A 12695-nucleotide genomic window follows, 5' to 3' on the forward strand; every position below is an offset into this window, starting at 1 on the left:
GGTTACACACAGGTGTTAGCAGCATGCTAGACAGCTAATTAGCACAAGTGTCTTCCGTAAACGCGCTGTATTATGGAGATATGGGAACAATAATCCTATAAAAAAGTTTGTATCAATTTAACCTTTTTTTTTTTTTTGCCTCTGATATAAAATATATGGTCCTTATGCTTTCAAAACCGTAACGCAAGCGCTGCGTGTTCAGACCGAGCATTTGGGCTCTTATTTAATTTAACCCTTATTTTACCGGGTAAATTGACGAAGAACACATTCTCATTTACAGCAACGACCTGGGTAATAGTTGCAAGGGAGGAGGGTGATGAATGAGCCAATTGTAAACTGAGGGTGATTAGGTGACTGATGGTATGACTGACACATTGGGGCTCTTTAACAGAATACGCCTAAATCCAATGACTCTTATGTGTAATGTAATGAAGAGTCATGATCGATGGCTAGGTTAAACTCTGCATTTAAAACGTGTTTAATTTGACACTTAATCACAACACCATCAAAACAGTTGCAAATAAACAGCATGTCACTCTGACTCATTGAACACGTGTGTTCAAACATCCAAGGGGTAATTCAATTCAGCAAACAATTATGTATATCCATATCACAGTAGCAATGTTACAGCGAAGCCAGCAGTTAACGGCGACAACCATCAGGGCTGAGCTGGGGCTGTGTCTTGGGGCTGTCTCCAAAACCTGGGGTCCGTATTCGTAAAGGGTCTCAAGTGGTATGAGTGCTGATCTAGGATCAGGTCGTTCCAATCGTATTCATTATGAGCTGAGGCAAAACTGATCCTAGATCAGCGTTCCTTATCTGAGACACTTTCTGAATACATGTCCAGATTTACCACACTTATGCCCAACAACTCTCAGGTCGAGAGAAATTTTATTCACATGGGGCTTACAGTCTGTGGGGTTGTATATATTAGTCCTGGTGCTCATGCTCTTGGCCTGGGATGAGCCAGCGAATGCTGTCAGTCCGTAGGATGGCGTAGGTGGTAAAGCCGGAGATGAACAAGATGGAGAACACCAGCAGCCAATCAATACTCTTCACTGGGACATTGAGAAGAGGTCCAGATAAGTCCTCCTCTGTTACATTCTGATCTGGGCTCACTTCGAAACCTTAAGAGACAGATTGAAAAACAGTTTTAATGAATACCAATGACCTGTCTTTCAAATATTGGAAGTACATTTATGAGAACAAGCAGATGGGTCCCCAAGTTTACATTCTGTCAGGCAGGGGGAAATGCATCGGATGGGCAGTGCAGTTAAACTAGATTTTCCATTTTTTTTTAAATTATATTTACACACTATGATTTGATTTAGGAGGTCGAAATAGCACTCGAAAATTATGATAATTTCCTTTTTGTGTAAGAGCTGTTTGATAATGCCTGGAATTTCAGACTGTTCGGGTGGGATGGAACTTTTGGCCCACATCATGATGTCACAATGTGGTTGATTATAATAGACCAATGACTGTTCATCTGGGTAAGGGCTGGGCTCTAGACAATCCTATCAGCCGATCAGGGCTGTAAATATCTTAAAATGTGTTTCCTAATGCCCACACAATCAGACTGAGCATTTCAAGGGCCAAAGTTGGCTGATTAAAATAATTGATCAAATATATTTTGGAGTTATTTTCATTAAATATAACAATGATTTATTAGCAATGATTTATAAAATACAATTACAAAGACTGCATGGGGGCTTTTAAGGCTTACAACACCAAATCAAATTGTATTTATCACATCTGCTGAATACAACAGGTGTAGACCTTACCGTGAAATGCTTACTTACAAGCCCTTAACCAACAATGTAGTTCAAGAAATACAGAGTTAAAAAATATTTGCTAAATAAACTAAAGTAAAAAATCGAATTAAAACACATTAAGATTACAAAACAATAACAAGGCTATATAAAGCGGGTACCGGTACTGAGTCAATGTTCGAGGATACAGATTAGTCAAGGTAATTTGTACATGTAGAGGTAAAGTGACTAAGCATAGATAATAAACAGTGAGTAGCAGCAGTGTAAAAACAAAGGGGGGGGGGGGGGGTCAATGTAAATAGTCCGGGTGGCCATTTGATAAATTGTTCAACAGTATTATGGCTTGGGGTAAAAGCTGTTAATGAGACTTTTGGACCAAGACTTGGCACTCGGTACTGCTTGTCGTGCGGAAGCAGAGAGAACAGTCTATGACTTGGGTGACTGGAGTCTTCGACAATTTTTTGGGCCTTCCTCTAACACCGCCTACTATATAGGTCTAATCCTGCACTGTCTTTCATTTTGAAATACTATACATCCAATACTAAATGATCGGGGACTGATGCCTCGTTGCCTTTGTTTACATACCTGTCTGATTAGCTATGAAAGACACCAGAGTCTCCAGGTTTCTGTCAGTCTGGTTGAATCTGGCCATTGGTTTCACACCTTGAAACAGGAGGATGTTGGGAACTGCTACAGTCCCAAACCGTGTGGAGAGACTGGAGAAACACGTTACAGAAAGATAACATGTTATTGTTACGCTCAAAACAACGACAGAAAACTAAAGTGACCTTTCTCATTGTGTTTTCATACAAATGAGGACATATTGATACACTGGTGCAGAGCTACCCTCCTGTAGGTTTTTGCTCCAACCACAGCTGTAACTAACCCGGTTCAGTTTATCAACCAGCTAAATTGTTAGAATCAGGTGGGCTAGTTTAAGGTTGGAGTGAAAACCTACAGGACTAGCTCTCCAGGAACAGGGTTGGAGAGCCCTGCACCGGTGTAAAGTATTTTGGTAGTTTACCTGCTATGCTGGGAGGCATCCAGTGCCAAGAAGTGCATGCCGGGGAAGACACGGGGCAGTGCGTTGAAGTGAGGTGCCAGATTGGCAGAGAACTGGCACCAGGTAGTGAAGAACAATACCAGAGAGCACTCTGTGCCATTTACATTCAGGAACTCCATCAAGTCCTGTAGGGGGGGGGGGGGGGGGGGGGGGGGAATCCCATTGGACATAAATAACAAGTTATCTTTGAGGTCTATGGCAGGGGTGTCTCTATCAGATCCTGAATGGCTGCAGTGTGTGCCAGGCCTTTGTTCCAGTCTGGACCACACCACGATTAGTTAAATCAAGCTAAGCTAGAACAAAAACCTACACAGACTGTTGCAACCCAGGACTGTGTTTCAGACACCCCGAGAGTGTGTTTCAGACGCCCGGGAGTGTGTTTCAGACGCCCCGGGAGTGTGTTTCAGACGCCCCGGGAGTGTGTTTCAGACGCCCCGGGAGTGTGTTTCAGACGCCCCGGGAGTGTGTTTCAGACGCCCCGGGAGTGTGTTTCAGACGCCCCGGGAGTGTGTTTCAGGCACCCCTGGTCTAGGGAGTATCAAGGCAGTGGGACCTACTATTTCAGGCACACTAGTTCATGTCATGATGAATATAGTTAAACAAACCCAGACATCTGATTACCTGTGAGGCATTTAGGACCTGCACTGTGAAGTTGTCCATCCCTGTTATGTTCCTTTTATCACAGTTGACTTTGTAAGTCTTTGTAGTTTCTGTGGAGTTCTGTTCTTCATTTGTCATGGCGTCTACGTGGACCATCCCCAATATGACTGGTTCCATGGGTTCTGAATTCTTGGACTCCTCTTGGGTCAAAGGTGAGGGACATTTTGCCTCATCGTCGCAGAGTGGCGAGAACCCTGCCTGAAAGTCTTTCACATTCTTGGGGATCAGTGACTCGATTCCTGCTGGGTTGACAGGTAGTTCGGTTCCCATTACCGCGTCTGCGATCTCTGCAGTCTTGTACTGCCTCTTTGGCTGAGACTCAAGGTCCTCCATTCCCACAAATTTGGGAATATTTTCCATATCAGAGGCCACGTCCTCAGAGAACTTGAATTCTGGTATTTCATCATTCTCTGTAAATAAAACAGGTACATAGTATTACATAATTTCAGATATTAACTGTAGAAACAACATTATGAAATCAACCTACTAACGTAAACTCACCCCATTCCGTACAAATGTGCGCAAACGCAACATTCAAACAAGGCTACAAAGAAAACTAATGGGACTGTAGCGACTGTGTTGACATCAAAATCGGGGGTGTGAACTAGGTTTCTATTCAAGCGTTGATCGACATGGTAATGGCTCTATAGTATTGGAGAAAAGTTGAAAAAAACTGACCCTCCGTTACATCGTGATGCGTCATGTCGTAACGTACAGCACGCATAAAGCAACTATTTCTGTCTTACAATCTCTCTCCACCAGGTGTAGCACTTCTCTCATCGTTTAAAAACAAGAAATGGACAGTGACGGGGGTAAGGGGGGATACCTAGTAATTTTTTGCATCATCATTGCATGCGATCATCATTCTCAAAGCCACTTCTAAGATCACTTTAGCACCGCACTAAAAACCCAATTCATATTCGACACTAACCTTCAAATAGGAATGTAATGACACAATATATAAAGTCTTTATAGTGTTTTATTTACATTTTAGAGGCGATAAGGTGATAAGTTGGACAGATCGAGTGAAAAAAAGCAATTTTCCCACACAACATCTCTCCTTCTCACTATCACACATTCGTTTCGCTTCAACCACCCGCCATTTAAAAAATAGACCCGACGGGGCTCATTGCCTGCTTGAATTATGCAGAAACGGGCAGCGTTTAGGTCATGTAATTGATTCTGTTGGAAAGGGGAGAAATTGTGATTTACAATGATATTGACAGTACAGTTGATCTGGAAGTATTACGTTTTTGGGGCGCTAAAATAAGGGCAATTGTACGGACCAAGGCGATGTACGAGTTTACGTTAGATGTGTTCAGTTGGTAATAATTAGGCTATTAAACAGATGAATACACCATCACTGTAGACGAGGTATAACGAATAAGAGCCATCCTACACATGTATAGTACTGATCCAACTTGCATGTGCTTGCTTGTCAAATACGACCAGACATTTTGGAATATGTTTCGCCTCTTCTTCTCTGACAACCAACTAACGTTACTAGCGCTAAATGATAACGTTAGAACATTTTGACCTGCACAAGATACTGGGGGTAAACATGTACCTAAATATGTAACAAAAAAATAGCTAGAGCTATGTGACCAGGTACCATTTTGGACTCCTTTACACAAGAGCGAGTAATAAGATCGCTAGGCTGTCAACTTTGCTGGCTTTATAGTTGAAACTAAACAGTTAACGTTATAGCATGCTCGCTAACTAGCTACATCAAAAACAGCTAAGACTACCTAACTGCTGGCTCCCCCTTCTCTTACCTTGAGCTGTTACTGACGATGCTTTCTTTATTTCAGAAACATAAATCGTAAACCATACAATACATGTCAACATGAGCCTACTTGATATTCTGGACATAATTACTATTAGCTACAACAATATATATAAGTTACGGGCATTTATGATAAGTGGAACAAATGTTGTGAGTCGCTGTCGGAATATCAAGCGATGCACTACTGTAAAAACTTCCGGGTCAATACATAGAGATTGTGCACGTTTGATATTGCAGCCGATTTGAAAGGCGTGTCGAGACTGACTAATCTGCAAATCACCTTGTATCATAAATAATTACTCAATATGATTTGTAGATCAGTCAGTCACAATTTTCCCATGTTACATCGCGGGTTTGATGCTCTCGAACACTGCCAATGACAGAGGCAAAGACAAGTCCTGACAAATGACTATGGTTCTGACTCACAGAGAATGATAAAGGCCTCTAGTGGACAAAATACCGTATTGGCTGTGGTATTAGCATATAATTTTTTTAAACTAACCCTCATTGTTCTATCTGTGGTATTAACACAGGCAGTGCCATTGAGGGCTTCCACCATGAAATGTAGTCAGCTGGGTAGGACTCCCAACTTAATTTGCTGATCCAACCTGATGGAGTCATGTCCAACTGGGTCATCAGGAGGGATCAGCTAATCGTGAAGAAAATTGACTACTTCAAAATGGAGATTGCATCAGTGGCGTTAGACACCATAACGGGAAGTATATAGGGATGCATTCTTTATCATACTATCTTCGGACCATAGAAATAGAACGAATAGAACGGCCTTGGAACCTCTAACCCTGGCAATTTGACTGTTAAACTCATGGGTCTATTCACAATGTCTGCCTGGTATTGTAATGCAATAATTTCCATGGTAATGTAGAATGTTCATTTAAATGATGCTAACTGATGTGGCTTATGCAACGGAATGTATTCTTTGCAATGTCAGTTGAGTTGTTTCAAAACAGATTGATGGGTACACTTCCTGCTTTTACATCGTGCTTTGCTCGTATGGGCAGCAACCCGAACAGGAAGCGACACCCCACTCGCTGTTTTTTTCTGATTCAATGAAAGTCAATGAACTAAGTAGACCAGACCCAGCTGCTATTGCATTAGTGTCTATGGGAGACCCACCCCGTTAAGTAGACCAGAACTGACAATTTTTAATGGTAAACGGCATGAGTGAACTATCTGCATTTATCCACCAGCTTTGCTATAGGTACTCTCACAATGGCCGCCCGTCCACCCATTTGGAGAATTAACGTAGCAGGTTAGGATAAATAAGTGAAGGTTAGGGAAAATGCTCTCCTAACCTGCTACGAAAAGTCACTTCCGGTCGTAGATTAATCAAAGTGCCGTGTTGATTAGGGAGTCCCTTGAGCCGTCATTTACTTGAAAGGGGATGTCTGTTCTAAGTATTCTATTTCTATGCTTTGGAATTGGTCAGTACCACAGAGGAAGAAGACATTTTGTCAATACTGGGCTGTGTTTGAAATCAGAATATTTTTGAAATGTTTATATCATTTTGTAAAGAATAATCTAGTACATACACCCAATGTAGGCTGTATTGCGATGCATCTAATGACAGCCTATCATTCAAGAAATATATTTATAATTTGTTTATTACACAACTTTCAACACTCAACAATCATGCAGGGATAGTAAAACAATTAATACAAATTCCTATCATAGTGATTACAATGTGTTCGTAGCATGGGCCTTACAATTCCATTGAAATAAATACTTGAATGTTCTGAGAAGGAAATAAAACATTCTGAGAAGGAAATAAAACGTTCTGAGAAGGAAGTAAATTGTTCTGAGAAGGAAGTAAAACGTTCTGAGAAGGAAGTAAATTGTTCTGAGAAGGAAGTAAAACGTTCTGAGAAGGAAGTTTGTCGTTGCAATAAGTTGCTAGAAGATATTGCGACAGATCCACGGGTTTCTAGCAGAAACTGTGGCGGGGGAAAGAATACAGTAAAAGATAACCCCATGAAAATAGTTTGACATAGAAATGATTAATAATGATCATCAATTTCCAAATGGGTAAAAACAAATCTTCCCAGCCATTCATGTTGTTTTTTTTCACCTAAAAAAAAATGTCAGTTTCATATTTTGGACTGATTGGATGCAGTGATAGGCCTAAGTAATTACAAGTAAATGATTGCCTCTAATGATACAAGATAAAAGGTTCAGATAAATATACAAGATTAAGGTTGACAAGATAAATGTTCAAAATGTCCTATAACTTGAAGTGCAACTAACTCAATGTTATAAATGCATTATTACATTTGATGCAGACAGAATGCAATAAAATGAATAGCCACGTGGATAAAACTTTGTGTTTCACAAACATATTTCAAGCAGAGTGACGAAGCAAGTATTTTCAAATAGAGGACTCTGGTATAGAAATCAAGTATACTCTTATGTAACCTGCACTTATGTTGACATGGGTGTAACCTATGTATGAATATATGAATAACAAGAATATTCACAAAACACCAAAGCAGAATGTACAACCCCCCCCCCTCCCCGTTATAACATAAAATAACATTGTGAACTTAAACTAATATATTTTTATTTCTTACCAAACATTAGTTTTTATAATGTCAATACCTAACCCATCGCAGTAAAGGGAATGGTATGTTACAATACATGTCATAACACAGTAGAACATTATAATATGGTGAATACTGTATGGCAATAAACTGTGAATGTAATGTAAAACATTGCTACATAAGCACTACCTAAAAAGGTTTTTTAATGTATTGCAATGCAAAACGAAAAGCTCTTTGCTTTTTGACTAGATACGCAACTATTGTTTCTGTGTTCAGATACTATAATGCATGTACTTTGATGCGCAGGTGTACCTACTGTATACAACCGTCAAACAGAAATTGAGTATCGATTGTATAGATTATATCTGTGGCAGATATAGCAGATTTAAATACGTGTTTGTTTTTTCTCTCCCAAATACAAGTTACAGAATGTGATTTGTTAAGAGGATTCATTTTTATATTTGTTCAAAAGATCTGATTAGTTGTTATGGGCTACGCTAGCATGCATTTACTTAAACATCTCAAACTGAAAGGCAGAAAACATCTGATTCTTTGGTTAAGATGATACAATACTGTAGATTGATTTGAACATAGTAGCACCCTATGTCATCATTATTCAATTAAAAAAATGAATAATTTATTTTACATCCAAATGCAACTAATCTCTCCAATGGACAAAGCATCAATGATTGTGTGGGTCTTCAATGAGAAGGCCTCAAGTGCTGTACACAATTCAATAATAAACATGATCATATTTGAAAGAATAGTATTATTTTATGATGTAAAGCAATTTGTTACTTGTATTGAAAAGCACTATACAAGTTGTTGTTATTATTCTTCTTCTTCAAGATGGTGATAGAGAATAAATCATAACACAAAACATTGCACTGACACTATCCTTGCTCCGAGGTAAAACAGGGGAAAACGGCCAAGTTAGAGGAAGTGGTTCAGGTATTTACAAAACACAATAACCCAGCCACTCCCATAAGAAGCCCCCCCCCCCCCCCAAAAAAATATCCCCTACTCAAATATACCTTGACTCTCCATAACATCCCATGTGTTCCCCTCAGAAATCACAGCACAAAAAAAAACTATGAAGCAAGTATGCCTATTATTTTAACTGTATGTACTATATTGATGTGTATTATTCATAGCTATCAAAAATGATCAATAATTCCAAAAGTAAATCAAAACGTAACAGGTAAACAACACTCCGCACCTATAGAGACACTAGTTGCTGATTGTCTGATATTGAAATTACAAGGCAAATAATAATTCAAATGGTGTAAAATGTTGTGTTTTAGTACGAAGGGGAACCCAACGAAACGGACTGGAGGATCTCCTCCTGTGAAGAATTGTGCTGGCATATTTGGTGTAGTACTAGACCAACACATACAGACACCACTGTGACACCAGCAACAGGTCACATTCAGTAGTCAAAACGTTCTGGAACCTAGCAGATAGAAATAAAACGTTCTGGAACCTAGCAGATAGAAATAAAACGTTCTGGAACCTAGCAGATAGAAATAAAACGTTCTGGAACCTAGCAGATAGAAATAAAATGTTCTGGAACCTAGCAGATAAAAATAGAGCTGACACAATGCCTTGTTCTACATGTCAGAGAGGCGTGTTTGTTCTACATGCTGTTTTTCTATCTGAACGTTGAACAACGTCCTGCTGAACGCACCCCCAGGCCATGTTAGTCACGTGTTGACCTATTAATAGAGTGGTTCATATGAAACAATAGTTTGCTGTGCAGCCGTAATAGAAACCATGTCAATACATTCTGAGATACATAGCACCTTCAGGATCTGTTGATTTTAAAACAATAGCCAGTTCACAGTATAAAACATTCTACAGAGACTTTGTAGTAGGACAGCCTCAATACGGCATTCTGACAGTAACAACAAAGACTGACCATCTGCTGTGATTTGTATCAACAATGTTATACCCCATGTTCAAATTCAAATTCAAATATAGATTAATTTGTGTACTCATAACATCCTAATTAAGGGATAGTTCTGTTTTCTGTTTTGTTTTGTTTTTTACTGTTAACATCAGCATAAAATTCATACTGTATTAGTTAATTGAGAAAAGACACTGCAAACAATAGAGATTGGATTAACAGGAATCATGTTCTTAGGTGAATTACAGTTCTGTGGAGGAAATTCAGTGGAAAATAATATGTTCACTTTCTCATGTCAAACAATAACTACTCTAGTGTACCTGTACACCCGCTGTTCTACATCACATGATGTATAAGCTATACCTATATCACATACACTGAGAATAACAACAAAACATTAAAAACACCTGCTCTTTCCATTACCTAGACTGACCAGGTGAATCCAGGTGAAAGCTATGATTCCTTATTGGTGTCACTTGTTAAATTCACTTAAAATCAGTGTAGATGAATGGGAGGAGACAGGTTAAAGAAGGATTTTAAAGTCTTGAGACAATTGAGACATGGAATGTGTATGTGTCATTCAGAGGGTGACTGGGCCAAGACAAAGTGCCTTTGAACGGGGTATGGTAGTAGGTGCCAGGCACACCGGTTTGTATCAAGAACTGCAACGCTGCTGAGTTTTTCACGCTCAACAGTTTCCCGTGTGTATCAAGAATGGTCCACCACCTAAAGGGCATCCAGACAACTGGACACAACTGTGGGAAGCATTGAAGTCAACATGGGCCAGCATCCCTGTGGAATGCTTTCCACACCTTGTAGAGTCCATGCCCCCGATGAATTGAGGCTGTTCTGAGGGCTAAAAGGGGGGGGGGGGGCAACTCAATGTTAGGAAGGTGTTCCTGATGTTTTGTCCACTCAGTGTAGTGTATAAGCTATACTCTATATTACAAAGGAATCCGGTTTGGATAGAAACATGCACACTGAGGCACATGCCAGTAATAGTACATCTGTACACTCAACCAGGGAAACGGTACTAACAACCCCTCTATTTGACAGCACTTAGGACATGCGGCCTTTTGTTTCTCCAACAAGCCATGAGAAAAGTAGGACTTTACTCGTTGGTCTCCTTTTCCTTGCACGAGGGTTCGCAGAGGCTTCCTTTGTTCATCATAGTGTAGGGGAATGCTGCGGCGCTACACGTACCATAGCCTAGTTTGTTGAGGCGAGACAGGGTCTTGATACTGCCAGGGGGCCTACCAGGGCTGACCTTATATCCCGCTGCCTTGGTCGTTCCCAGGGGTCTCCCTGGGCTGGTCTTGAACCCGGCTGCCTTGGTGGTTCCTAGAGGCCTCCCTGTGCTGGTCCTGTAACCTGCTGATTTAGTGGTCCCCGAAGGTCTTCCTCTCCTTCCAGACCTCCCCGGGTTTTTCTTTTTCTTGGAGTCTTCCGGCTTTTCATTGTTCGTGATTCCAACAGCTTGGGGTTCACTGAGGCCATTCTGCCTCTGACAGGGCATGGGTTTCAGGGTGTTCTGGGGTGGCAGGGGCAGAGGGGGCAAGGTCATTTGCAAGGGAGGGGGCGGGGGAGCTTGGTAGAACTTGTTGGACTGGGCAGTGCATAGGTCAAAGTGACTGGTGGGGTGTCGGCCATCCTCTGCCAGGCATGACGGCCTGCCACTCATGCAATAGTCATTGTTGTTGGTCACCTGACGCATCATCTTCTGCTGGAGAAAACAACGGGATACACGAGATGTATTGTTGATAAAAATGCAAAAACTACTTCAAATGTAATGAATAACCTTTTTACAGGTCTAATGCTAGTGCAAGTTAGAGTAGACACAGGAATCCTATTCCAGTCTCATCCACAAACTAGTTGACTAGTCAGTAGTGGCATATTGTGTTTCCGCTGTTCTGTTCAAATCAATGCTGGTGTAGAATACTTCAAATGACAGACAACTTCTGTACTGCACCCATAATGAATTATTAAAGTATATAAGTATAGAATATCTTGACTCTTGTAATGGTCTGTTGTCAACATCCAATGCTAGCTTCGTTGAACGTGCAGGGGTGGTGCAGCTCGTCATGATAAAGACTCAATGTTACAATGGGAGTTAAAATGACTAGCCTTCCCACATCACAGTTGCCTAGTAATGCCTACCCTCTTTTTTCAGCGAAATATATTAATCAGCTAGTTGTTCGTTGTATTTAGCAGACAATCCTGACACAAAAGCTTTCGTTTTCGCAACACATTTAGGAAATCACTTACCACACGCTCATATACAAGTAATATGTTCAGAAATTGATGTTTCGATAACAATAAAAACATGGCAAATTAAAGTAATTCATAAAACCATGCAATTACTGTACCTCGATTGTTTGTGGATCATGGAAGGCAAAGGGTTAAAAATGACAGATCTTCTATCTTCAAATTCTACAGCCGATCCATTTTTCGTAGATCACAATCGATCGATTACTATTACTAAATCGATAACGCCTTTTGTCAGAGGTGCAAATAAATGTCGTATTTATAGGTTCGTTGTTTCGCAGGAGAGGTTTAGATGAGAAACGCAGCCATTGCCATTAAAAATTAATAAGGTACAGGGGGCAGACTGCGCATGCGCGATACTCCAACAGGGAATTGCAGCAACTCCAAGCAAATTATGATTTACATTTTCATCGTGTTTACACCCGTTCTTGAATACATTCGCAATTGTAATATAAACTAATTTCCTCACAATATCAATTTGTTCTATTATTTGCATGCGCAGTAAAGCTACGTCATACACTATTTCTCCAAAGACCGAAACACTATTTGGAAAGTAGCAATATGATCAACGGACCATGAAATAGTTTCAACTACTTTTTCTGCAGACTAAATAATTTAGTCCAAAATAAAAAAAAATCCGTTGTGCTGGTTCTTTCCACAGTAGGTATGGCACACTGCTATATTAACC

At 40.3% G+C, this 12695-nt stretch overlaps 2 protein-coding genes across 3 annotated transcripts; both read right to left on the bottom strand.

Moving 5' to 3' along the window:
• Nucleotides 1-454: 454 nt before the first annotated feature.
• On the bottom strand, nucleotides 455-5470 carry txndc15 (thioredoxin domain containing 15). Its single transcript, XM_055941579.1, has 5 exons — nucleotides 5271-5470; nucleotides 3457-3905; nucleotides 2797-2960; nucleotides 2358-2488; nucleotides 455-1127 (listed from the first exon to the last, which is right to left on the bottom strand). Exons 1-5 carry the CDS (start codon nucleotides 5365-5367, stop codon nucleotides 931-933), a joined length of 1038 nt encoding a protein of 345 aa, XP_055797554.1. The 5' UTR covers nucleotides 5368-5470; the 3' UTR covers nucleotides 455-930.
• Nucleotides 5471-6885: 1415 nt separating this feature from the next.
• Nucleotides 6886-12360, bottom strand: LOC129868013 (UPF0461 protein C5orf24 homolog). 2 transcript variants are annotated; one of them, XM_055941581.1, is made up of 2 exons: nucleotides 12109-12360; nucleotides 6886-11465 (listed from the first exon to the last, which is right to left on the bottom strand). In XM_055941581.1, exon 2 carries the CDS (start codon nucleotides 11457-11459, stop codon nucleotides 10854-10856), a length of 606 nt encoding a protein of 201 aa, XP_055797556.1. In that variant the 5' UTR covers nucleotides 11460-11465; nucleotides 12109-12360; the 3' UTR covers nucleotides 6886-10853. The 2 variants fall into 2 exon arrangements, with proteins under 2 accessions (XP_055797556.1, XP_055797555.1); XM_055941580.1 differs by having other exon boundaries at nucleotides 6886-11462; nucleotides 12109-12359.
• Between the last annotated feature and the right edge of the window lie 335 nt (nucleotides 12361-12695).

This window comes from Salvelinus fontinalis, chromosome 13, assembly GCF_029448725.1.
Source record: "Salvelinus fontinalis isolate EN_2023a chromosome 13, ASM2944872v1, whole genome shotgun sequence".
NCBI lineage: Eukaryota > Metazoa > Chordata > Actinopteri > Salmoniformes > Salmonidae > Salvelinus > Salvelinus fontinalis.

Excerpts from the sequence above, each read along its gene's own strand:
- txndc15 (XM_055941579.1), bottom strand. The coding sequence starts at position 5,367 with ATGTCCAGAATATCAAGTAGGCTCATGTTGACATGTATTGTATGGTTT. Across the intron at positions 3,906-5,270 it reads ATCGTCAGTAACAGCTCAAG|AGAATGATGAAATACCAGAA; the intron begins GTAAGAGAAGGG and ends TTTTATTTACAG. Across the intron at positions 2,489-2,796 it reads GATGCCTCCCAGCATAGCAG|TCTCTCCACACGGTTTGGGA; the intron begins GTAAACTACCAA and ends GTGTTTCTCCAG.
- LOC129868013 (XM_055941581.1), bottom strand. The coding sequence starts at position 11,459 with ATGATGCGTCAGGTGACCAACAACAATGACTATTGCATGAGTGGCAGG.